The sequence below is a fragment of the Serinus canaria genome, chromosome 2 (assembly GCF_022539315.1).
Source record: "Serinus canaria isolate serCan28SL12 chromosome 2, serCan2020, whole genome shotgun sequence".
Taxonomy (NCBI): Eukaryota; Metazoa; Chordata; class Aves; order Passeriformes; family Fringillidae; genus Serinus; species Serinus canaria.
Genome location: NC_066315.1, coordinates 50,580,831 through 50,608,586, shown reverse-complemented (window position 1 = coordinate 50,608,586; position 27,756 = coordinate 50,580,831). Strand labels below are relative to the sequence as shown.

At 40.0% G+C, this 27,756-nt stretch overlaps 1 protein-coding gene across 36 annotated transcripts in view; it reads right to left on the bottom strand.

The window, feature by feature from the left end:
- LRRFIP2 (LRR binding FLII interacting protein 2) overlaps positions 1–21,172 on the bottom strand; it is a 56,076-nt gene extending 34,904 nt beyond the window's left edge. For 4 of the 36 annotated variants that reach the window (XM_050971760.1, XM_050971758.1, XM_050971764.1 and 1 more), the window contains exons 1-5: positions 20,606–21,170; positions 12,367–12,471; positions 11,320–11,394; positions 2,583–2,669; positions 1,868–1,918 (exon numbers count right to left, since the gene is read on the bottom strand). In XM_050971760.1, coding sequence (XP_050827717.1) covers positions 1,868–1,918; positions 2,583–2,669; positions 11,320–11,394; positions 12,367–12,456 — 303 coding nt within the window. In that variant the 5' untranslated portion in view covers positions 12,457–12,471; positions 20,606–21,170. Of the gene's footprint in view, positions 1–1,867; positions 1,919–2,582; positions 2,670–11,319; positions 11,395–12,366; positions 12,472–20,208; positions 20,515–20,605 lie in introns of those variants that run through there. The other 32 variants (XM_050971759.1, XM_050971753.1, XM_050971754.1 and 29 more) reach the window with 26 other exon arrangements.
- Positions 21,173–27,756: the final 6,584 nt, after the last annotated feature.

Genomic DNA, 27,756 nt, shown 5'->3' with positions numbered 1-27,756 from the left:
CCAAGGAAGGTGGGAACCTCCCTTGGAATGGAAAATGTGACCCCCTTCCCTCCAAATTATTATAACTTTGACATTATGGGGCTGTCAGGCAAAGATATGGGAAAAAGAATAAGTTCTTCACTAGTGTGTGCATACATATACACACACACATATATGTGTATGTATACACACATAAAACAAGACAAACAACAACAACAGTGGGAGTGACAACAAACAGAACCAGAAACCCAGTAACAGCCTTTACTTGGCTGCAGGCACTTTCCCCTTTGGTGAAGTTACAGTCACAGCCAGCAGAGGCCCTGTTGGCTCCCAGCTGGGCAGGGCAAATGCCATGAGTCTACCGCACCTGGAGGGTGCACTGTGGCATGAGCCCAGCTGCCTCTCTCCAGGAGGGTAACGGTGGCACAGCTGGCAGGAGAGATAGAAAGGGGCTTCCTTTACAAACTCTTGGGAGGCAGCTGGTCCTGGTGCCTCTCTGGATGATAAAACAGACTGCAGTAGGAACCCTGAAGCAGCAGGCTGAAGGCAGGCACACCTGGAGTGGTAAAAAGTGTAGCAAAACTCCAGACCAGTGCCAGGGGCCACAGGGTATCCTGCTGGCAGGGGCTGGGAATATCAGGTTAAAGTGCAACAAAAAGCCAGAAGCAGCAGCAGAAAACAGCAGCACTGGGCAGCGCAGATGGCTTTCTGCAAGCACCTCCAGAAGGGGGAGGGGGTCAGAGTCTCGGGTTTTCCCCTGCAGCACCCAAGTAGATGGTGAGGGTCCCTTTCAGTGAGATTGGGTATTGAAAAGGTCCCAGTTCAACAGCTGCTCTTACCAGCAAAGGCTCAGCCATGGTAAGGAAAAGCAGTGCACGACATAAGGGTGCTGACAACGAATTCTCCCCGCAGCAGCAGCCAAACTGCCTACCCTACAAGAGTTAGAGAGAGCAAGGGACAAGCCCAGCCCCTCACCCCCCAGCCAAACTCTCACAGTATCTCTGCACTTCCTAAGAGAAAACCCCCCAGCTAAGAGACTGCAGTGGATTGCACCCCTTCCCCCTATCTTGGCCACATCCTTTGTTTCTCTCAAGTATCCATTGTTCTGGTCTCTTAGGCAACAAATGGGAGAGAAATTCCCTAAGAAAGAAAAAAATTTAACAAATCCTAACCTCCAACACATATGAAGTTTAACAAAGGCAAGTGCTGGATTCTGCACTTAGGATAGGTCAACCCAGGATGTACAGACAGACTGGGGAACAAGACACTGGAGAACAGCACCACGGGGTCCTGACTGATGACAAGTTAAATGTGAGTCAGCAGTGCCCGCACAGACAGGAGGGCCTACTGTGTCCTGGGTACATCAGGCACCACGTCCCCAGCTGAGCAAGGGAAGGGATTGTCCCACTCTGCTCTGCTGCAGCCTCGAGTCCTTCGTGCAGTTTTGGGTGCAAAATATAATATATAAAACTATCAGAGAACCCCCCAAAAAGGGCAACCAAGATAGTGAAGGGGCTGGAGGGAAGGTTGCACAAGGAGCAGCTGAGGTCACCCTGTCTGTTCAACCTGGAGGAGATTGAGGGGAGTCATTGCAGTATTGAGCAACCTCACAAATGGAAGTAGAGAGGCAGGGACTGATCTCTTCTGTGGTGACCAGTGACAGGACCCAAGGGAACAGTCAGTCAGGGGAGGGTTGGACTATGTACATATGTAATTGAACCACATACATATATAGTTAATATGTCTCTGTGTGTATATATATATTTCTTATACATAATTAGGCACTTTGAAATAACACACAGCAAACCATTAGTAAATTACTTCCTCCAAAATCCTGTGTTAGTTCTCTGAGTGGCAAAAACATGCACAACAAGTGATTTCAGCCTACCATCCATTTCTGGATATGAGCCCATTTTCTATCATATAAATGCTGAGAAAACTACAGAATGTAAAAAGAAAACCAAACAAAACATTTAATATATAAATTATAGTCAACACACAAAATTGGATTCCTAAATTGAAAACTCAGAGAGTTCTACATTAATTACCATGTAATAATCAAAATAATAGCAGATATCTATAACAATTCAAAAACTCAAACTGTGGTTTGAGTTATATGAGAACCATATAATATTGAGGCAAAAAATGTTCTGCATATTTCACTTATTACCACAGGAAAAAACCCTACAACAACAAAGTATGAGCGTTACATGGATTTGAGTGCAATCATAATAAATAATAAATTCTCAATGTTTTACATGCAATGTCAAAACCTGAATTAAATGTAACAACTATGCAATAACCAGACTGCTGAAAACCCAGCTTCTAGGGGTTTTTTTCTCAAGAAATGCAGACTTTTTTTAGGAGAAACATGTATTACAACTGTATGTGTAAATATTACCCCATTTAAATAATTTTTTTAAAGAAAGATCTTGACAACAGATATTTACTGTGAAACCCTTCAATATAATCCAATTCTAATGCTGAAAATACTTGTACAAAACTGAATTACACTAAAAGACAAAATCTTATGGAAATGCAGAAATAAAATACTTTACGAATTTTTGTAAAGGTTTGCAATAATTCCTGGTGAGTTACACTACCTCTTTTTGCTGTCGCTCCAGCTCTCTCATACGTATATCTCTTGCTTCTGCTCGAGCTGCCCGTTTTGCTGCAAGTCTGGCTTCTGCCTGCAAGCAGATGAAAAATAGTTGAAGTTTAAAAAAAGTTTTCTGAATCATGGTTTGAGTACTCAAATCATTTCACAAATACACACTAAGATTTTAACATAACAATAAGGAAATAATCAATGAATTTTCAAAATGAATATGTACCTAACTCTTTAAAGATAGCATTACTAGTCAAAAGAATTAGATGATCATTAAAAAAGTCACAGAATGGCTTGGGTGTGAAGGGACCATAAAGATCATCTAGTTCCAGGGCCCAGATCAGGTGCAATCAACTAAAGCAGTCTGCTCAGTGCTCCATCCAACCTGGCCTTGAACAGTTCCAGGGATGGAACATCCACAACTTCTCTGGCCAATCTGTTCCAGTGGCCAGGAACTCACCATTCCCCTAGTAAGAATTTCCTCCTAACATCTAATCTAAACTTACTCTCTTAGTTCAAAACCATACATTCCCCAATGTCCTAATGCTATCAGCCTGTGTACAATACTCACTCTCTCTGTTTTTCATAAGGCTATTTCAGGTACTGGAAGGTCACAGTGAGGTCTCCCCAGATACATCTCTTCCCCAGGCTGAACAACCCCACCTCTCTCAGCCTGTCTTCATAGGTGAGGTGCTTCAGTCCTCTGAGCATCTTTGTTACCATCAAGAACTTCTCCCAGTCTGGACTCACATCTGAGATTGCCCTCACTGACATGCAGTATGTTGTATTTGGACTTGTTGAACTTGAAGAGATTCTCATAGGCCCAAATTTGTCCATGTGGCGCTGGATGGCATCCCATCCTTCTGTTGTGCCAACTGCACCACTTGGCTTCACAGATCTGCAAACTAGCTGAGGGCACACTCAATCCCACTGACAGTGTCATTGATAAAGGTATTAAACAGCCCTGGGAATATGAGGGAATAAATTTTGCCGTATAGCTAAAGTTTGAAAAAAACACAAGCTCAGTTTTTTCATGTTTGAATATTGAGCTGACAAAAATTCTCTCAAATTCTTTAAATATTAAACCACTGAAGACAGGTTTTCCACCAAAGATTGCAGTTGTCTATGTAATATTAATTAAAAGCTTTTTGAGAATCAGCAGCAGTTAAAGATTCAGAACTCCTAACAACCAGCCAATTATAGAAGTTCTTAAAATGCAAAATCTAATCGATTTTTGCTTTTGATTAAGGATAGAGTTTTTTCTTGCTTTTGCCACTGTCACAGCAAATGTTTATGTAAAACGTTGGAAACCTATAAAACTGTTTTACTGGGCTTCAGGAAAATGAAACAGGTATATAACTTGGGAGGTTAACTTCAAATTATGATTAGACTACAGGCACAAAATATCAAATAATGACAAGACAGAAGGCAGATTCACTACAGCTCTATGACTCAAAATAGTTTGTCTTAACTTCAAATGACTCATGAAGACTATTTTTTCTGAATTTTGCATATGCAGATAAAACACTCCTAACTGCCATAATGTAATCTTTCTTCAAAGCAGCATAAAGCTACTCTTCTTTCTACCTGATAACACACAAGTATAGCAAGGAAATTGCCATGCAAGAGGAAGTACTCCATTTGCAGCCCATTATTGCTCTGTCACACATAAACTGTCACAGTGACAAGTACGAAGCACAGAATGAAAAAGGACTCAAAGAGCTGATAAGTTTGGGTTTAGCTTTGTCTATAAAATTGCAGATATATGCATTTGGCCTTTACTCTCTGGCAAGGCTTTAGTATTAAGTTACACATTTAATACAAAGACAATACTGTTAAGATACAAAGTTAATTGGTTTACTGATTCATGTTAAAAATCAATTTACATTTCACCACTCTCCCCTAGTTGTACACCCAAAGACCAAACTTTAAATTCCTACAGTAAAAGGAAAGCTCGATTTCTTATCATTTACTAAACCCTTGATAAAATACAAGTGAATTTGTCATAAAATGGGTGCCAGAAATTGAAGAAAAAAGAAAATATTTTTAGATTTTTTTTTTAAGAAATGGCTTAATATTACATTAATTTTTAACCTGAGAAATTAGATTCCTGTATAAAGCACACAATCTCAAAAAAGATAAAAACCTTTGCAAGTAAACTAAGAGGACAGCTCTCAGGCTTACTTCACTATACTTCAGAGACAAGCTGCAGTACTGTGGGAACTCAGCACATCACTCCGGATGTCCAGAGCTACCAAGAGAACCCTTGGGGGGGCTCGGAGGTCCTGGAATGTTGCCAAAAGCGCCTGGTGGCTTGACTTTGACCCTTCTAGGGATGTGCCACCTGTGTATGAGGACATGGGAGTCACTCAGGTTTGAATGGTGCAGAAATGATATGTTTACAAGGTGAAATATAGATTTTAGGGTTTTGGTACAGGGGGGTTATGGAGACAAGATGGAGGGATCAGGGCCTGCCTCATGGTTCTTCTTTCTTCTTCTTGTCATCCATCTTCTGTGGTGATGTTGGCACTTGTGGATTGATTCATGGTGAAGGTGCACTTGCTAACAAGGGTGAAAGGTATTGGGAATAAAAGGTAAATATGTTATACGTAGTTTTTACTATAAAAAGACACGGCCGCCCTGTGGGTGGTCAGAGTGCCTTTGGCTGCCTGGCTGGGCAGAGAGAAAACTCTGTAGATAAGAAATAATAAACAAATCCGAAGACCGAAAAACTAAAGAGTTCAGATTCATCCTTTGAAGCGCGGATTGCAAAGAACCATCCTACGCGTGTCGGGGCAGAGACAGACAGCCGACCCAACACAGTACCATTAGAAAGGCCATAATACCAAATAATTCTTAATTCTCAGCAGATCTGTTAGAGCACAGGCCTCATGCTATTGATGTAGCCGTCACACAAGTCTTCATAGCTATGTTATTGAAATTCAGAATTAACAATAATAGAGAAACAACCATAATTCAAAATGACATAGCTTTCTTCCCAGGTGCTGATATTCACTCTGCTGCCTTACTGAAAAAGCCCATGAAAGTTGTGAAACAATTACCACCAACAAAATCCTTAACAAAAAACTTCATCTGCTCCATTGAAACAAAGTCTTTAAATACCTACTAAGGAAAATGTAGAGCCACAATAGCTTTAGATAAAGTTTGGACTATAGGAGCGGAACAGAAACACTAGACTACTTATTTTGGAGTTTTTTTTAAATCAACCAGCAAAAGGAGAGGCAGTCATGTTATCATGCTTTTCAATTGAACTAGTATTATGACTTGAGAGAGAATACCAAATACATCCCTATTCATTGCTCATAGTAGCTTGGGAGCCAATACAGATTGCTTTCTACAGCCTTCATTAAACAAAGTCCAGTCTTAAAAAAGGATAAACTGGCCACTACAGTCTTGATTTCAGTTCTACTGGTCATTATTCTCTATACAGTCTTTAGACCAGACACACATTAATAAAATATATTATGATAAATATGCATTGTAATATTATCTATTTGAAGTACAGCTTATTGTAAAGTGATATACCAAGTTCCTATTTTTCTGAAGTAAAAATTCAACTGTGTATTGTCCAAGATCTAGCACTCTGACACTATTTCAGAAGCTTCCTAAGGGAACTTCCAACTGATAAAAAGAAATGGTATAGCTGAATTTTCTTGAAGAAATAAGATAGGAGGTATTTAAACCTGGTACACTTACACTAGTGGCTTAAACTAAAAGAAGATTATAAAATCTGGAGGGCAAACAGCCATTAGGTAAAGACACAATAATTCAGCATAGAATTTATTCAGAGAATTGATCAAAAAAGGACATAGAAGACCACAGAGGAGATCTTTGTAACAAAAGAAATTGGGTAGGAAAACAAGGAAAAGGTCCTTGAGAATTTACTTGGATAAGAAAAAAGGCCTAATTAATAAATTATTAATTTATAACTAAATCTCCAAATTCTCTTTTGTATATGAACACACTCATACTATTCATATTTACCTTCTACTCTGGGACAAATTTGGTTTTTTAAACCAATCCTGTATTTCTTTGGGTATTCGCTCTGGTCTAAGTAACAAAACAAAGCAATTTGTTCACCACTGAGTTCTGGAATTCCTCATTTCAAAATAGATACATAAAACCATTACATGAACAAAAAAAACCCCCAGTGTTTTCTTGTACCTGCATAAAAAGCATTACATTCTAGAAGATTATTATCCTGGCTATTTTCAAGCAGTTAAGCAGTACGTTACAGCAGTATTCACTTTGATTGGTTTATTTTATTGCATATATTTAGTAAATACAGAGGTAGCGAGACAGTGTTCTTCTTCCAGGAGGTGACACAGATTTTCACCAAAAAAACAATTATTACAAGCTATTTATAGTCATTTAGAAAGCCATCTCTACTTCTTCAATTTTTTCATCTTTGTTTTTAAATATGTATTCTACCACAATCTTTTGAAAACTTAGCTCAACTTTCACGGACAACATGTAGTTCTTCAGTTACCAAAAATATTTTTGGCAAGAAGAAAGAAGAAAAGAAAGAGGAGACTTTAACTGGAATGTCTTTGTAAAGATTGAGTCTGGAGTCTCTCCTTTCTGATGTATTTTTCTTATAGTCTCTTTATAGCAACAACCATGTTTTTTCCCAGGTAAGCAGTATGATATTAACATAGAATTTATATGGTAGAGACTTCCCTCCATATTGAGCAAGGAGAAGCATAACATCTGTCTCCACAGTGCAGATAGGCATCTTTTTCCTTCCCTTGCCTGCAAGAAGGAATTCACTAGAAAGCAACAGTATTTTATTTTTAATTTTTATATTCTGGAGAAGGTGATTCTTTAATTAGCTTGGATTCAGCATAAAAGCTTCATAAGGTTAAAATACAGGTTATATTAAAATGCTATTCACCTCTGAAAAAATGTTAATTATTTTGTCATCGTGGGCCAATGTATAACACATATTACATAGAACTCATTTCTCTCTCTGCCGAGGGATATGCAGTCCTGCAGTTTTCAACGCAGGAGGTCTGGTTAAGGAGCATTTTACTTCCTCCACCAGATGGCAGTGGTAAGGGCACTGACTGCCACTGCTTCAGGAACCGCTGCTCCCTATCTGCCACGGGTGGGTGGAACGGCACTAGGACACCCTGCCAGCTCTGGATAAGCATCAGGGTGAGCATTTTAAAAATGTTCACTGTAATTCTTAATAGATAACTAAGTATAGCAACATAATTTCCCCTTTTCTCATCAAGCAAACAAAGGATTCTGTGCCCAGTTCAAACCCCCCATGGTAGGGGGGTTGGAACTGGATGATCTGTAAGGTCCCCTTCAATTCAAACTTTTAGCTCAACTATGATTCCTTCTGCTGCTCAATTTTTCTGTATTCTTATTCCATGCTTTTTACACTTATCTCCATACTGTCTCATGAAATCAAGGCAACACCATCACTAACATGCCAAAAGTCCACTTACTTCTCATGTCTCTGCCCCAGTTGCCTACAAACAACAAAATCTTAGGTTTTAACATGACTTAAAGGTTTAAGAGTCTTTTATGCTGATGTCTCATTCTTCTTCCATTTATTGTACAGATTCACATATATATTATAAAATCTCTAGAATATCGTATATCCTATAAAATATCCTTAACCACTTTTAAAAAGAAACGCAAACAACGTTTGAATTAATACTAAGGTAGAAAAAGCCAATTGAAAAATATTTAGTGACCTTTTACCAAAACAAAATTTAAAAATCACCTAGCATCTCCAAAGACAGTATACATGAGGACGGAAATCTTTGGGACTTTGCTTGTTTTCTTAACAGAAGCTGAACCTACAACTAAACTTTAAATAGATTCATATGAAAAAGACTGTTGTTAACCGTTTCTAAATTCATTATATAGTCCTCAAACATTTAAAAATATTCAACTCAGCTTTTTTTATCACGGCAATTCAGTAACATTACACCTCTATCAAAGTGCACTCTACTCACAGTTGAGCTACTACAAAGTGAATTTTAAATTAAAATTTATCTTTATTCTCTCCCATGAGAAAACACCTTAACAGTTTGCCACGCTCTTGCTATATAGTGAAAATAGTCACGAGAACAATTCCTGATGAGAAAAAAAACACCAAACCAAAACACAGAGACAACATGCTACAAGGCAGAAACCCAGAGAACACTGTTGCAATGCTGCTTGTCCACAGCCTCTAGTTCTCTGTCACCTAGTTACATAAGCCCTGAAGAATGGAAGAGTTGCTGATGGTAACCCAAAAATACTATGAATGGTAAATCCTGATTGTGCCTTCAAACTCCTGTTTAGCAGGTTGAGGACGGTGAGATGATATGTGTCAGACTCTTATCACTCTGCCATGATATTCATTGTATCTGAGCATGAACCACAGGCAATATAACAACACAGAAGTGACTGAAACCTCTGTTCTCACATAATCAAACTGGTTTTGAAGAAAGAGGTCTCATGTAATCCTAAAAGATAGTGATGACAGGTTACTGCTAAATATTTTAAATGAACAATTTGTCTGAAAATACATACAAGTGAAACAGTGATGCACAACTCAGCCAGTGATATTATGTCTGCAAAAGAATTTAATAAGGAGAGAACACAACAAACACACAGGGTAAACATTTTGAGATCATATCAGCTGTGTTCAATGTAGACTGTGAACATAATAAACCTCAATTTTCATTTATGTAGTCATGGGGGAATTTTCAAGCAGTTAAGTCTTTTTGTTTAACAAATGAGAAGATAATGTTGCCAGGAGCCTGAAGTTACACTAGACAATCACTACCTGTACTTTGGGAAGCTCAAACTTTGCACAAGATACATGAAACTGTCTTCTACACCAGGTGACTTATTCTTTGTCAATCTTAGAAAGCTAATAGTTTCAGAATCTATTACAAAAGCTAGAGAAAGAACCAAAAGGTCATATAAAGGAACTCTATATTTTCAGGAGATAAGCGTTTTTTTTTTTCTTTTAAGTGATAAGCTGACTTCTAATTAACCTTGCTATAATTAGAATACACTTGTCACTGCTCCCTTGTAATGTAGTTGGGTGCTTTTAAACACACAGTTCTGTTATTTCCTTGCAGGGAACACATGGACAATATATCTACAGCTGCTCCTGCAGCTTCTGAAAAAAGCATGTGTGTTTTAAGTTTTGTCTCTTTACATTATCAGTAGGAAAAAAATTGTTAGGGAGGGGGGAAGAAGTGTTCTGAAGGTTTTTTTTATTATTATTCTTTCGGTTTCTGTTAATATAGTTTTCTTTATACCCTTCTGAAGTTTTGAGCCTGCTTTGCCTTCCTCCTAATCCTATCTCACAAGGAAATAAGTATATTCTAGTAAGTGCGCTGGCATTTAGCCAGCACTAAACCCACTACATTAATTAGTGCATTGGCCAAGAAATCTCAAATTGGCAAACCAAAACCACCACACAAAGTTGGTGTTAAAACTAAAACTGCCACATCATGATAAAATGTTGTACCAGGATAAGACTGCCAAACTGATCAACTTCAAGTAATCTCACTTGAGACACTGTGAAATAGGGAGAGTGCATTGTTTCCAGGAAAGGATGCATAGATAGATCCCTGTCCCTGGATATGTACATCACCTTTACTCTCCCTTAGTTCCAGTGAGCTAGGAAATTGAATGCCAGGAAAAATAATACACCATACTATAAAAAGTAGGTCCCTAGGAAAGAGGTTTAGCAACTCAAAAGTTCTTGGAATAAGGTGGAAATTCACTCTAGTGTTGATATTGAAAAGCATAGCATATTTGTGTTTAACACAGAGACATTGTAAAAATGCTTGTCTCAATGCATAGTCTCACACCAAGGAAAAGATGTGGAGGAGCTCTCTATATAATAGAAGTACAAGAAAATAAAGGGGAGGGGACAGCCAACAGAAGAAAAAAGTTTCCTGATGCGAAGGAAAGATGGAAAAAAGCAAAGAAAAATCAAAGAGGAAGCAGTCTGACTAGATACCTCAGATGCTTACAATAGTGCCCTTATCTTCCATTAAATATTTTTATATAAAATGACATCAGATTCAACCAATGCAGAAAAATGACTATATGGAAATTAACTTAGTGGATCAGTGCCAAAGAATTCTTTAAACCAAATTTCCTAAAAAGCAATGCTTACTGGTACTAAAAGGAAGATATCTTTTTTTTTGACAAATGCCATAGAACAAGGAAATCACAATTTAGTCAAAATAAAAGTGGAACAATGAATAAGAATGGCACTTTCTGAAATCTGAACTTTTAGAGAAAAAACACCTTGAAGTGTCATACACCACATTAGAGTCACTTTACTATAGTTCTTTGTATTACAAATTCCAATACTTTCTAGTGCCATTTTGCAACTGCTCTCAATCCCAGAGCACTTTAATGAAGTTTCACCACATAGAACATCCTGAGTGCAGCCTTTTGTTTATGCAAATTCTGTTTACCATCTCTTAATACCTAGAACACCTGTAGGAAGATTTTCCACAGAAAACACATGGATTACAGGATACAATTCAATTCCAGTAAATTGAATCTTCTAAAAAGATGGAATGTAGAAGAACTAAACCCAACAGTAATTTTAAGTAAGATATTATGTATTACTTGTTGCTATTGAGATCTTTTTCTAGGTTAAAGACAAGTTGATGTTATGGAAGCATGCATATACTGAAAGAAATTTAAGGCCATATTCTTTCTTTTTTACTCACTGTTTTCTCCAAAAATGAGTGATGGAACTTGATGAGTAAGATCATACATGATCCAGAGTCCCACACAGGGCTTGGCTGATAGAGTGAGACCTTCCATTAGAACACGACTGACAGCATAACTTCCTGAAAAGCTACCAACTATTTTTTTTTTTTAATGACAAGGAATATATTTTGCCTACACTTGAAAATGCCTAAATAAGCTTTCTCTTCAGAGACCTATCACCTACCTACTTTGTCTTACCTACATATATACAGACAACTATTTACATTACAAAGCCAATTAGAATCTGCATTTTGCACTCCTTTATGTCAACTAGGGCAAGCAGCTTTGTAGACAATGTAGCCCCAAAGAACCTGGATTCACTTGTATACAAACAGTATTAGGGCTTTTGTTCCCTAGTCACAGCATTTCCACCAAGAAAAACTCTGGTCTAAACAGACACCTCTAAGACTTTAAATTCCAACCGCCTAAATCCCATGGGACAAAATTCCCCTTTGTATCAACTTGTTAATTGCACTTTTTAGTGGTTATCTCCAGCCTTCTTTTTTTTAGGTGGTGGAATTCTAGCACAGTGTACATATTACGCTTATTTGGAAAAAAAATTGACTTCTCACATTTGAAATAGAGACTATTACAAATATATTTTAATAGTGACTACTACCCATTCAATACTAATACACTATACTTAACATCTTAAGAATACTAGACACTGTAACAGGATAAATATGTATGGTTCTTTAGTTTTACACTTGAGATAGCAGCTGTATTTTTCATTTATCTTTAAGCATGTAAGTATCTGTAGTAATAGGTGCTAGGCTTAAGTGTAAATCTATGAGGTTACACTAGTCATACAGTTAATATCTCACTATGCTGACATTTCAGATAATGTGATTTTTTGATCAATAATTCTCTTAGCTTATATTAACTGTCATATTTTTGGCTAATCACACTTTTTTATGCACATCTATAAAAAATTAACCTTTTCTAGATAATGAGATTACTTTCATCCCTATTTCTGAATTCAAGACGCTTTAAAATGAGCAAACCTCTCTGGCAATGTTGCTTAGAGCTTCATCTTCTGCAGAAAATCTGTCTTTCACTGGAGTTCTCTTCCGTCCTGATCCAGGAGTTCCCATTTTTATTCTCTGAATCTGTATTTGAAAACACAGATAGGACAAAGCTCAGTTTTAATTAATATCTGGAATTAAAAGCAATCAACCAACCTATACACCAAAATGTCATAAGTTTTCCAATCTTTACCTACATAATCCTCAAGACATCTACGGGCAATTGGCATGTAATGGTAAAACTTCACCACAAAAGCTTGTGGCAGCATTACAGAACACCACTGCATCCTTCAAGGTGCACATACAGAATTTTTCTACTGAACAGAATCCATCAGTTTACCTACAGCTTCAAAGTCAGGCACAACTGTAAAATGCTCCTGGCTCAAAAAGAACAACTCTATTCTCTGTCAATTTAGGTAACTCCTGAAAAGATTTTTCCAATAAGCTACAGATGTTGAAAAAAAAACCCTATAGACAACAAAGAGTTCAAGAATTAAATTTGCATGATCATTAGAGTTCTCCTTAACACAGAAAAGACTCAGCAGACAAACTTTACTAAGTATCCAAGTAGGAACATGTGACTTACTTATATCTTAATGCAGCCGTTCTCATGCAACTGAACTGCTGTCTCCTAAAGCAAAAGTTTTACTGTAGCAGAAATAGACACTTTTATGCAAAAAATCCCTCTTTTGCCTAACAAGATTCTCAAACTGAGAAATGAAGAGAGAAACACACTACCATCATGTACCCTTACTTTTCCGCCAGAAATCTCTTATGAATTGCAAGCATATAAAAATGACCAACAAAACAAAACACAGCCCATAAAGACACAATCAAAAAATGTTACATAAAAAAAAACCCTCTAAAAACACAACTACATATATATCTTTTTAATATTATAAAAAAATCCTACTTCCAGACATCCATATCCTCTCAAATGTTAGACTAGAATTTGGTGGTAGTCCAGCTATTTGACAAGGTAAGAATCCTACAAAGGGTTTGAGAAAACACCTTAGGTATAATAAAAAACTTCTATTTGCAGGAAGAAGATATGTAAAAAGTATCTAGTATTGGCTATCCTTTTGAAACTGAACTGGCACAAGAACTACCTTTCTTACTGGAAAGAATCAGTAATTGATTATAGTTTAGTCAAAAAGGAAGGAGGAAAAAACTCCAAAGTTATAGTTATTTTTGTACAAGCAGAGTTTTTACTTTACTGCTTTTAGAAAGCAATCACAAAGCCAAAATATAGGGGGTATTTTCTGGCACCAAAAGACACCAAGTAGCACCACAAGACTTTTTTTTTTTTCTCTTATATTTTAGCATCTACACCTTTTCATCACCCTTCCTTAAATAACTTTATACTATTACTGCTTTGTTTCCCTTGAAAGCAATAAGATTTTTTACTCTGCTTTAAAGTTTACAGATATTTTACTATTCTTCATCTGCTCAATATTGTCACTGCTATTCTCTTTGGTAAGAGTCTGTATGTTTAGTCTTAAAAACAAGCAAGTAAACTTATGTCTTGTACTCAACTAAATTTAGACAAATATATGCACAAACAGTTTGGAGATCTCTGTGGCAAAGGTTTAAGCTCAGAACTACAAGTTGCTGTCCACATTCTGAATGTCTCAAAAAATCTGCATCTTTTTCAGTAATTCTTATTGGCTGACTTCACATATTAAAAGCAGACAGGGCCCAAAGTAAAAGTTACATGAACACAAAATAAAACTACCCATACTACAGAAGGTTTTAACAATGTTATACACTAGCCACAAGAAAAATGATGAAATGTTTTTTACAATGAACAGGTTCATATAAGAACAGAAATCCAATCTATCTACTAAAAGTCACTAAGCAAAAAATTATTTTAATTGACACATTAAAGGCCATATTTCTTTTAAAAATATTTACCACATAAGTAAAAACTGCAGAATAACTGCACATACCACAGACTTGAACTGCATTTGTTGACATCCTCTAAACAACATACTATTTCTAATACACAACAAACTTTGGTTTGTTAACTCAGTGAAATGCTCTTAGCTGACAGACTGATTTGGGGAATGTAATGGTTTACACCTAAAATATAGCTAATTTTAGTATAGTCATGTTCAGTTTACAGGAAGTACTAATTTACAGAGTAGTAATTTCATAAAAATTAGATATGATGCTTTAAATGAGGAAAACACACTACATCTCAGTCACTGTGGAAGAAGGCAAGTGTGGCATGCCTGCCAGTGATCTACCATGCTTCTCACATAGAACAAGCACAGGACTCCTGACTGAGCCCAAACACAAGACTACCCAGAAGGTAAACCTTTGCCGACAAGGAGGAATTAAGAAAATCAAAGCTCAGCTGAAGCCAAAACTAGCAAAGGCTGATAAGGACAAAGAGAAAGGCTATTCTAAAGACATTGGGAACACAAGAAAGACTAAGAAAACTTTAGGGCCACTGTTTAGTGATGACACAGGTGAGAGTGGTAGGTGCTTGCCAAGCCCCACCCTTGACAGAACGGTCTGGATAATAACAAATGTGAAGATGGGAATCTGTGTGCGTGAATCAAATAAGCAAAACTGTCTGACAGGGTACAGGCCCAAACCTGGTCATGTTACAGAGCAAGAGGCTTGTCAGCTACATTAAGCAGAAACTAGGAAATTAGACAGAAGCACTTGTTTGAAGTAAAGGAGTCCTCTTGAAAATAAAACCAAAATCAACAGTGACATTGGAGCAGTAACTTTGGAGGGATAACAGCATCAGTCAACCGCCAGTTTGATGCTGTCAGAAGTCACCCCACTGACTGCATGATATCTGTCCAAGCTAAACCAACATGGCATCCCTCCTAGTGGATGCAAGATCCTGCACTCCAGCTAGCAGGTGGTCAGTACAGGGAGGGTCAGTACACACCATAAGTGTGTGAATGTGAGCTTGTTAGGTATGGTCTCACTGGCATATGCATTGGGACATAGCACAGCACATATTATAGAACAGCACAGATACACACAAATCTAGAGTGTCCACATCTCCAGCAGAAAACGTGCAAATAGGGGACGCTGGAGCTGAAGAACAGAACAGTTAAACACCAGCCTAGAGAGGCTGTGAAATGTCCATCCCTGAAGATGGAAAAAACTTAACTAGACAAGGCTCTGAAAAACCTTTTCTAATTGACAATACTTTGGGCAAAGGATGACCTCCAAAGAATCTTCCTAAAATACAATATATGGTTCTACACTTATTATTGTTCTCAAATTTGAAACTACACCTCAATATTAGAGGTTTTAATATTTCTTCAAGGGTCTTGTCGCAATTTCTTCCATTCCATTTAACTTTTAATTAGGCTGATGTATGTCAGAGTATTTAATTTCTTGCTATTAAATTCGGTACTACAGAAACCTAGATATACTGCTAATATGCTAATTAGTCTAATACTATAAATATCATTATGTTACTTCTCAGGAAAATGTAAGATATCAATACTTCACATAGATGCAGAAATACTTTTGAGATGTTTTGCTTCAATAACTTTCTGATTAAACAAAATGTTCTTTCCCTGCATGGGATAAAGAATTTAATACACGCTGTCACATTAGAATTTTCATAAAAAATAACTAAAGAGAACACCAAAAAAAAAATCAGACAAAGAACTGTTGTGCTTGCCTTTTATGGTTTGAAAAACAGACACAAAAGGAAAAAACACTATAATATCTGCTGCATTTACAGTTAAAAATTCCTGAGGTACATCTATTACATGTCTAATTCTATAGGCATGGTAACACACTGTATTACACAACCGATGAAGTGACATCCTCTTGCATTTCATTCCAAAACACGGAAGTGTCTGAAGTCCCCAAACAAAACAGAAGACCTGAGATGAAATCCTTCAAGTGCTCTCTCATTTGTCTTCACTTCAGGCATATACACATTTTTCTCTTCCACAAGTCTTTGCTGTCTAGTGTTCTTCAATTTACCTTCTGACTAAAGGTTCTCCTTGTTTCTTTTTGGTTTCCTAGAAAAAAGTTTGATTTGTCTTAGAGAAAAAAAATAAGCTACACTACAAGTTCAGGGCCTATCACTCACTTCCTCCAATGGCACCACCTGTTCTAAATGCCTGGGTGTATGCCAACATACTTGGCATTACATACATAGGATCCAGATATCTTAGTGTGAACAGGCTATAAATAACAGACCAAAACTCCCCCTTTCTCTTTCAAGCAAGACTACAAGATCACCAAAATTCACCTGTGTAGACACCATCTCTGTATAACTGATTAACCACAGAGAAGAACAGCACTGCTCTAAAATTAATATCTTTTAGAAACAGAATCTGAATGCAAAAGTAGTAGTACTACAACAGTTGCATTCATAATTGAGAAGGAGCATAATCATATTGGAAACGACAACCTTGTTTGCTTGATCTTCAGTCTTTCTCCAAGCAAATTTCAGAGGATGCAAAGCAAATAGACATGGAAAAAAATTAAATTATGCAAGAAAGACACAAGTCTTCTTTAGAAGAAAGACCCCATACAAGGATACTCTCTTTGCAATTAATGTTTGCCCATAGGTCCAAAACCACCCATGCAAAAAAAAAGGGTTGCATGATCACAGGGTGACCATGACCCAACAAAGGGGCATGTAGGAAGAGAGAGAAATACATTAGGTTTTAATGCACTGAGAAAGAAACACTGAGTTTTAAAGCAATAATTTTAAGGACTCATTTGGAATTTTCATTCAGAATAACCTTGTTCAGAATATTAACTGAAACAAGAACTATTGCCAAAAAAGAGCTGCTACTATGAGTGAAAGAGGCTAACAATAAAGGGAAAATGCAAAGACTGAGAAAAGCATATAATTACAATCTGCCAAAAGATTACAGTGCTTACCACTATATTGGAGGCAAAGTTATTCCAGCTGATGAATAGTGTTTCTGTTTTAAGAAGCTGTTCATCTCTAATCATGACCCACTTCAAAAACTGTTAGCACAAAGTTTCTGCTCTGAGTGGACAAGCTTATGTCAGCTTTTTCAGGAAAAAAACTTACTCTTTAGACAACTGCACGATCCACCCCCTTAATGCAGTAATTTGCAGTTTACTTGCAGTTTTAAAATCTGAGAAATACAATTTCTTATGAGTTCATGGTGTTTAGCAACAGAATTGTAATTACTTAGAGGGAGTTGAAATCCCTCAGTTTGTTGGTGTTATGAAGTTAGAGACCAAGAGAAAGTCCCCAGTTTAAACAATCAAAAACCCGTTATGCAGCTTGCAAGAGTCTGCAAGTGCCTGATGAATCCATGAAGTGTCACAGTGCCTGACTAGCATTGTGAAGCACACATAATGCATTGCAAGACAATCAATGTACTAAAGGCATCCTACAGCCCTGCAGAACTACAAGAAACCTCCAGACCTACCAAGCTATCTTTGGTGACCTTCACCAGTCTTTGCAAGCTACCAAAACAGGATCTTGCCATTTCAAGTGGTGGCAAGTTGTTTTATGAAGTATGAGTTGTCTGCCAGTCAGTTGTCTGCCAGCTGCCAACAGCTTGAACTGGAGATACAATTAGTGCAAAAAGTACATTACAAACACAACACCATCAGTTACAGGCAGCATCTGGAAAGCTCTTATGATGACTCCCCAGAGGATCTCTAGGGGCACAATACAAAACATATATAACTTTCAGAAAAGCAGCATAACATGGATTGACTTTTCTAGAATCAGTACTACTATAAATACTGAAGATCCAGGAATAAACTAAGAATTCAAATGGAACTTTAAAACATAAGGAGATGACAGCACTAAAATGAGCACAAATAAAAAATTATGAAAATGGATCATAAAAAAAAACCTACAAGGATCTCCCAGAAGTGTTTACTCTAAAATGAAGCAACCATCATTTTTATACTGTCAGCTTTTTAAAAATGAGTACCTTTTCTGTCATTTTGGAAAAGAATGATTCATTGCTCATTAAAAAACCAAACACTGATGCCATATTGAGGCTCCACTTTTCTTTTAATTAAATGGAGTGCCCCATGGTAACAATCCACATGCTGTAACAAGCTGCAACTATTTAAAATATTTTTCCCCCACCAATTTAATACACTCCTACACTCTTTTCTACTTGGGCTACAGTTTCAGTGTAAAGCTTACAATGAAGAAAAGCTACTGGGGCAAGAGAAAGAAATCATCCTGGGCATCCCTTAGAAGAAACAGCCATTGAAGGAAACTACCAGCTGACATCACTCCTGCTGACTAGTTCTCTGCTATGGTAGCGAAGTCGGTAGGCTTAGAAACACTTATGTCCACCTGATCTTTCTTTCATAAATACCCCTTCACCTCTTCCCTTAAAGCAGACCTAACACTGCTAACTTAACTAATGGAAATGTGAACTTTAATATCACCTTCACAAGCAGACAGTGTTACTTATATAAACTACTTTGCAGGGCATATAAAGCATAAACACAAACTGTCCTTTACCTACAATTGCATGTTACCTAGTTTCCAGATATTAAGAGAACAAAATTTAATTACTTTCTCAGAAAGTAGTTATAGAAATTTTTTGTAATGCTACTGGACTGCATTAACTCATTACTATCACCACATATCTTCACATTAGGATCTTACAAACAACAACACAGTATCCAATCTATTAGTTATGTCTTATCCTCTGCTTACATTATATACCAGAGCTATTCCATTATGTATGATACTAATCTAGTTTTTTTGGTATATGCACATGCCAATTTGTGCGCTATGTGAAAATTTAGACCTTAATAAGCTCTACAGATCCCCACTACAGAGTCTAAACAGCACTTCCTGAAAGTTTACATGCATTAAAATACTGTGCCATCTTCTGAGAGAATGAGACTCTAAAAAAAGCTCCTCTGGAGTCAATTCACAAGAAATACTGGTGTTTAGGTCAACAAGCTACACCTGACATTCGCCACAACCGTCTTCTATTCACAAATTTCCAGTCACAAATTCAGTTCAGGTAAGACTGACTTCCGAGTAAGCTAAATACCTCCAAACCCAAATAACAGGAAACAATAGGAAAATTATGTCATGTACATCAAACAATTTTGTACTGCTGAAGCACCTTTTATCTATTCTTACATCATTACTAAGCAATTACATTAACCAAGGAAGCAGATGTATATTAAGAAAGTAACTGTTTCTGGGCCGCAATACATTTAATTACATCATTTCGCAATCAAGACACAATGAACATTTAAAGAGCTCAGACAAACATTGATTCAATATTACACTTTGTAGCAAACCTCCCGCCCCACGTCTCCAGAGATGTTTCACCCCAATAATGATATTTAAGGGAGAAAATAGATCCTAGACCTTCATCATTTCAAGCAAAAAATGCCTGTATGGTCTCTCTAAAATGCAAAAATCACTGAGTATATCATATAAAGTCAACACAGTACTACTTCATCTACAAAATATTTTTATTATCAGTGAAATACACAACACTGCCCTTCAAAGAGTCACCCTAGGATTCAAACTGAAAAATCACTTAAAACACATAGATCAGATCACAGTCCGGAACTATTTTCGGGCTCCTTCCAAACTCATTAATGTGCTCATCTCTTTTATCTCCCTCAACAACATCTTTATAATTATAGCGACAGGGTATACTAAAAATAAAACAGCGTGCTCCAAAATAAATTTTAAAAAACCAAACGACTAAAAGCATCAGCAAGAGTGACCGACTCCCAACACATCTCGCTGCAGAGGGGGCACGCCCTATAGTTCCGGGAAGTTACATCGAAGCCGGGGTAACGTGCTCCGAGGAAGTAGGAGAAAGGCACCGAAATACACACCGCTGTGATTTCAGCACATCTTCCTTTTCCCCCTCATTTCGCTGTTTCCAGTCAGCCCCCAAGGGGCGCACGGCAGCTTCCCGCGGACCAGGAGGAAGGATCGCGCGCGGCGAGCAGCAGCAGCCCGCCGGAAGGGCTCGGGCCAGGCCGGGCTCGGCTTCCCCTGGTCCGCCCGCACCAAGCCGACCGCAGCCACACGGAAGGGGAAGGGAAGGGCCGCACACCGCCGCCCCCAGGTTCTCCTTCTGCTCGCCGACTAGCGAGTTCCGGCTGAGCCGCTCTCCAAACGTGAAGAACCGGGTTCCCGCCCCGCTTCGTCGTCCGAGCTCTGTGTTTATGACACCCTTCCTCCTCCCGGCCCTCGCCCTTACCCTGCCTGGGCCCCAGGGAGTCTTACCTGCGGGCCAGCCTGCCGCAGAACCTCAGAAGGGAGGGGGGAATTGTTTCACTCTTCCCTCCACCGTTTCCAGGGATGTGAGGGGCCCGAGGATCCCGGAATCGCTTCAGGCTCCTTCCTTCCCTCACTCCCTACGCCCAGAGATAGGGGAAGAGCAGCAAAAGCCGGCCCAGGGCAACCACGGTGCCCGCCACACACGGGCCGCGACAAGGGAACTGCTACCTCACTTTACCCTCTCCACCGTCCCCTACCAACCGTTCCCCGTGAGAGGTTGGGGGAACCGGAGCTGCAGGCAGACAAGCCGCTCCGCTCCAGGCCGCCCTCCTCTTCCCCGCCCCGCACTCTTGTCTCCTCCCCTTCAGCACCAGGCGCTTAGGGCCACATGGAGAACTCGAGTGAGAGACTGCAGTAAATTTCAAACCGCCTGCAGGGCCCTGCGAAAGGAAGAAGGGGCCGGCGCTGAGCAGAGGGAGAGAGAGCGAACGCCCGACAGCACAATCACAGAAGACACCGCGACCCAAACTGGCACCGACAGCCACCGCATTTGCCCGGCCCCGACACAGGCCACGGGCCGAAGCGCGCAGGCGCCCCGGAAGAGAGGGAGGGAGGGCGGTACGCCCGCGTGCGCAGAGCGGGCGCGGCTGCGGGGACCGTGGTGAACAGTGGTGGGCGGTGCCGCGCCCCGCTCCGCCCGTCTCCATTGCCCCGGTCCTGGCCCCTTCCCCGGCGGCTGATGGGCTGCTGGAGTTGTGGGCCTGCGTGGGTCATTGCGCCCTGTGGGGGGTTTTCAGCCTAGGGAAGGGGAGGAGGCAATCTGAAGTAGCAGAGGCCTCCTCTCGCGTCGGTCTCCTTTCCTCAGCACGCAGCGAAAGAAGGGAGCGTGGATCTCTCTAGTGTGTGGTATTGCAGTGCACGCTCTCCGCCTCGCCTCCCCCTTATCATCGGGCAGGCCGGCTGACTCAGTGCTGTGGTAGGTAGAGGTAGGTGTGACACCGCCTGCTTTGTGCTTCGTTCCCGGGTTTAGCTAGGGCTTGGTTTTATTGATCGGCCTTCCCCAGGGAACGGGCATGCGAGAGCTCCGGGAGACCGTGGCCGCCGCTAAAGAACAGCAGCGCGCCTCGCTTGCATCAGCCTCGGCCGGGCCGCTGGGAGTCGTCGTGCTTGTTTGTGTGCCCATTTTCTACCACTTCCACATGGCACAAGAGCGTTTCGAAAGATTTACTGCACGGATATCAGACAAGGTTTATGAGAAAAGTCATTTGCAAACATTGGCACCTTCGCTTATACTGGCCTAAACACGACCAGACTTCTGTAATATCAAAATTTAAATACGGCATAATCCCTAAGGAAAAAAAATACGAGTAAAAAAGAAATTACTCTACCATTACAGTACCATATTGCACTTTATACATAAACAGTCATGATATTGATGAGATTCTGCTGTGAGATAGACTTGGGATCCCACTGCTAGTAGTTTGCTTTCCAACACCTCTCTAGTCAAGTGCAGGATGTCTCTTAAGAGTGTAGAGATAATTTGGAAATCACAAGGAAATGGAAAAACAACTGTTAAAATGACAAGCATAGTGGTAAGACTCAAAAACATGCACCAGACAGACTTCAAATATCTTACTAAAATAAGCTTGAGTGGATGTGCACAAAGTAAAGAAAAAGGGATATGCAAGTGACTTAAATCTATTAAACCAGATGTATAACACATTTCTTGTGTTTTATTAGTATTTTATAATTTTCTGTGTGAAAAACCTACACTCTCTCAGTCTTTTTCCTCATCTGATCATACAATATAGCCTCTCCATCCTTATTTTTAACATCACGTTAATTTCTGTAGTAGTAGAGGATGATCTCACTGGAGGGAGGTGAAGTAAAAAGTTTCTTATGGACCATCTATAGAAAAGACCAGAAAAAGTACTGGCTTAAAACCTTCATTTTTGTTTGCCCTCTATTCTTGCAGAAGGACTTGCCTGCTGAGAGATTCTCTTTGTAGAGAATCATTATTAAAAACATCTTGGGCTGTTTTGGTTTGCCCTAGCTGGTGGGAGGAGTCTTGTTCATTCCTGAGTAGAGGGTTTGTGGAGAGCTCTCTGAAATGTGGCATGTCCCACATTATGGTCTTTATGGGATCTCTATTAATGAATTGCTGTTAAAGAGGAATTTTTTCTCATCATTTGTACATTTTTCTACCATGAAATTTTGATTTTTTCATACTGCTAGTCTTTTGATATCATAGACTGCACATTTTTCTTTAATGATGCAGTAAAACGCATATCTCCTTGAGAGCAGGCATGCATTTTTGTCACTTGAAAGAGCAATTGTTTCCTTAACTGAAAAGTGTACAGTGCAGTTAAAACAGACAGTGGTACAGGATGGCACAGTAGCAATTCAATTCAGTATTTTTAATGAATTGCTAAACATGTTATATACAGTTTCATTATAAATCTTCAATTAGAAGCCAGAAAATTAAAGTTATGTTTGAACTTTTACTATGAAATGACTGCAGTTTCAAAATGATCAATTGTTCATGAATATGCCTCGCTTAAATTATTACTGAAGCTAGTATAAAGCTTGTTCTCTTAATAATGAGTTTCAGCTAAAAATAAATAAATGAATGAATGAAGTATCACTAGATCTGCCTTTGAATATTTTTTCTCTTCACTGTTGTTGTTTTATACAGAAGGTTAATATAGATCCCTTACCATATGTAATTGAACTTGCTGATTTACTGTCTCCCTTTTCTCTGGAAATCTCTCTGTAACACTGTTTAGCTCAATTAAGGCATTCCATGGGTGGACTCTTACTTAGTCCTTTTCACAGTGATTGTCACCTAAGAAATTATTTCTAGGATGAGTCTGTAAATCAGTTAAATTAAATACTCTGAACAATGTCAACTTCCTACAATAATATGTGTACAGTTTTAAAAGATTTTGTCACTGTAACAACTTCTACGAGAGAAAAAAATATATTTACCTCTGCAGTGTTTTCGCTTTGTGCAGTTCTGAATATCTCGTTTTTTGGTCCCACATTTTAGCATTTCTAATTTGAATTTTTTGTTTTATGATTATTGCACTTTCTGATTAAGAATGTAATAGTGTTGGCACACATATAGGGTCATAGCGTAACTTAATTCTGATGTCAATCTGTATTTTCCCTTCTGTGTCCTCCCTATTCTTCGCTCTCACTTTCTCATCCCTGCCACCCTCCCTTAGTGGAAAGAATAACTTCGAGGTGTTAATTTAACTGGTAGATTGGTTTACTGATGAAGACTCATTTATTTAAGAGCATTTTAAGAAATTCTGACAACCTCATCAAATTGTTTCTGTCATTTCCATTTTGTGTCCTTCCTTTCCAGTGGTTTCCATCTCTTCAGTTCCTCAGTTTGGGTACCATCACTCAGCAATTCATTTGACACAATTGAGCATACTTTATTTTTTTCCTTTTCCTCCCCAGCTGCTGTAGCTCCTCTTTTGGAGATTCCTTATATTGTTAGTAATTGCTTGTTCACCCTTTCCCACAAAAAGGGTGTTATAATGTGGGATGTGGAGTTGTGTTTGTTAAAAGGTGATAAGGGTAGAATGCCCTGGGGGAGGGCACAGCAGCAGGCTAGGCAGTTAGAGGTCAGCTGAGGGATGAGAGGCAGTTCTGGGGAGAGACACATGGACAGCATGTGGTTATGTTCAGTGGAAGCTAAAGGTATTTAAGGGAGGTGTTTTCTACAATAAAGCAATTTCCTTCATATGCACAAGGGGGTCCATGTGTCTTAGTTCCCCATTGCTACAAATGGCTTGCCAGAATTGGGACATTTAAAGGTGGTATAGGTATAGGTACCATTCTGGTAGCAGCTCACACTGAAGTCAAGGAATCGGCCAGCCAGGAAGAGTCCAAGGAAGGATCTGGGAAGAGTTTGGGAAAGAACTCAAGAATTAAAAGTGCGAGCGCCTCACATGTCAAGTGAGTAGACCAGTGGGAGCAAATATGGGAGGAGAAAAATACCTAGAACAAAGGAGGAGCTTGAGCAAGATAAGGCAGCTCCTGCACCAGCAGACAATTAATATTGCTGATGTGAAACTGAGCAACTTGCTGGGCTGGGTGTCTAAATCATGTTGAAGACTTTCCCTTCAATGGTCCTCTAAAAGTAGGAGCCTGGCAGCCAGTAGGAAAGAGACTTTTTGATACTGCCAAGGATGGGGATATTGAAGCTTGTAAGCTTCTTGCCACATGGAGAACAATCATGGTGGCCATTAAAGAAAACAGCTTGAATGTTGGCCATTTTGTAGCTTCAGAAGCCAATTCCCCCAAGCCCTCAGCACCACCAAAACCCATATCCAACCCCAAGATTAACCCATACTCTGCAAAATTTTCTTACCCTGATGAAATCTCTCCATGGCTGGTGTCTTCGGCTTGAAATTCTTGTGCTGAGAGCAAGCAGCCGGTTTGCTTTCATCCCAAAATGGTGGAGCCCACGCTCTGCTGATGAAGCCTACAAAAACAGCCCAAAATGGCGACACTGTAATCCAGCAAATGCAAGAAAGCAGAGAAGCTGTGATGACAAAAGGCAACCCAGCAGTTGTTGATGTGCTGAGCCAGCTTGCAGAGATAGTTGTGGCCTGGGGCTCCCACATGCCCTCGAGCACAGCAGCTCCAGTCATCCCACCAAATGGGTGTTCTGCTCAGCAGCTGGGTTCATGGCTGCCAGGATGTTAGCTGTGGTTGCCGGGTTCCTGCTTTCCCTAGCTGCAGGCGGGTGGAGTTCTCAAGCCAGGGAGCAAGACAGCCCAGTGGCCAGCTACTTCAGTTGCACCTTGCTGCCACTGGACACTGCCGGTGTGGGCTGCCTGCTGTCCCTGGTGCCTGCCATGGCTCTGGACATGGGTCCCGTCACAGCTCCTTGGGGCTCGGCTGCGCAGGACAGGTGGGCAGGCAGCTGCACTCCCACTGGGGCTAGGGCTGGCACAGCACAGGGGACAGCGGGCCCCAGGGCAGCCACATGTGCACCCCATGGAGCTCCACACCAGGACAGAGTGGACCAGGGCAGAGCCGCACCGGCTCAAGCAGGGCGGTTGCAGGTGTTGGGTCCATGCGGAGACAGAGGCAGCCAAGGAGGGCTTTCCTAGATGGGATGAACTGACCTTCCCTGTGTTATGCAGTAGATCTGGGTTATGCAGGTATTACTGGAGCAAGTGGAAGTTTCCCAGGTGGAGACATGGGCACTGCCATGCCGCAGCTATCGCTGGATGACCAGCAGAGCAGGTTCAGCTTTTAGCAGTGTCCTGCAGCATGCACTCACATGGTTCGGCACATGGATGGCACTGGCTGCCAATGGTGGCGAGGGCAGTGAGTATCGCTGCCGCAGCTGAAGCAAGCCTTCTACGACACTGAGGCACTGCTGCCTGCAGGGTTTTGCTGTGGTGCCACTGTGTATACTTCATCTTAAAAGCATTCCTGCGGCTGCTCTTCTGGACCATATTCTGTGGTACTTTCCTGCACTGCTCAGGCACTCTGGTGCTGCTTGCTGCCGGGACCTCTAAGTTTCAGACACATGGGCCAGGGGTTGTTTTAAAAGGGAATACCCTCAGGCAAAGGGTGGGAGGGGGGTAACCTCCCCTTGTATGCAAAATGTGACTGCAGCCTGACCCCTGTGAACAGAACAACTGTTTCTACAGACACATCCAGCAAAACCAACAAACTGCGGTAGTTTAGCAGGAAGGTGACTCTGTCCAGTAGCATAAGAGAGTATTAATATTAAAAGATGCTTCCGTGCAAATTTTAGAATTGACTGCTATGCCTTTCTGTTATTTTCACAGGAACCGCTTACCATCATAACTAATTCCTCATATGCTGCCAATGTTGTATCCCATTTAGAATTTTCCTCTTTAAAGCATATTAATAACCATTTTTTCTTTACAGAGTTAAGAGTCCCACACAGGTTTATAAAATATTACAAAAGATAACAACTATGCAGGAAAGGTTGAGTTCAAGCTCTTGGTTTCTAAATAATAGTTTATCTCTAATTTGTATTTATGATGTTTCATAGTATTTTTACATTCTTCAAATTTTGTCAAATATGCATTTTGGTGCCTCTAGTGTTGTGTCCAATAGTGTTGCAGTGTGTTTTTATTTTGCAGGTTATTGTTTAATTTGTTCTTTTGGGGTTTCTTCCCCCTGAGTTTAGAGGGACACAGACCTGCCTTTGTTATTCAATTGAGCCAGGTGTCCACTTATCTGTTTGTAACCTAGCTACTTCCCTACTAAGTTTCAAACCCTTTCCTCCCTCATCCAGTTGTTAACCCCTCCTGTCCCAAGCAGTTTTCCTCCCTTGTATCCCTTGCCTTGTGTTCCACCCCCAGTGCTCCTAAAAAGTTGAATATTGTATCCTCCCCTGAGACCTGCCCCCCTCTATAAGCTGCTGTTTGCCCTCAGCTCCTTGCCTGGGACCCCAATGTCGCCGACATGTTTTATGAAAAATCCTTTACTTAGGATTTTTCCCCTCCTGAGAGCTGAGAGGCCTCAGGAACAAATTGTAAACAATTCTTATCTGCTACTGTGGAATGCAACAGGGGATGTCTGTGATTGGCCCCGTCAAACTGTTTCCAATTAAGAGCCTATCACAGAACACCTGTCCAGCCAGTCTCGGTCTGGGAGGACACATTCCTTTTCTATTCTTAGCATAGCCTTGTAGTGAAATCCTCCTCTCTATTCTTTTAGTATAGTTTTTATATATTATATATCAGATAACAATAAATCAAGCCTTCTGATACATGGAGTCAACTTTCTCATCTCTTCCCTCATCATGGGACGCCTCTGAACGGGGTAACAAATGGTGACCTCCGAGTGACAAAAGGAGCACCACCACGACAGGTGAACACCGAGGACAGAACTGCCGGATGGTGCCTCGGGTGAAGAAATCACTGCAATTGGACCCTGAGTGAGGAAGAATTCTTCCTTTGGTAAGCCCAGAAGAGCATTGCTACATTTGGGTAAACCCTGAGTGTTTAGCATTGATGGTCACCTACACAAGTGACCATGGAAGTGGCTTCTAGCCAGGAGCTGAAGAACCAGGGATCCTGATATTGGGCAGAGTTCACAGCCAAGGCTGGCCACAGAGAGAACCTTTGAAAAGTCTCTGAGACAAGACGTCC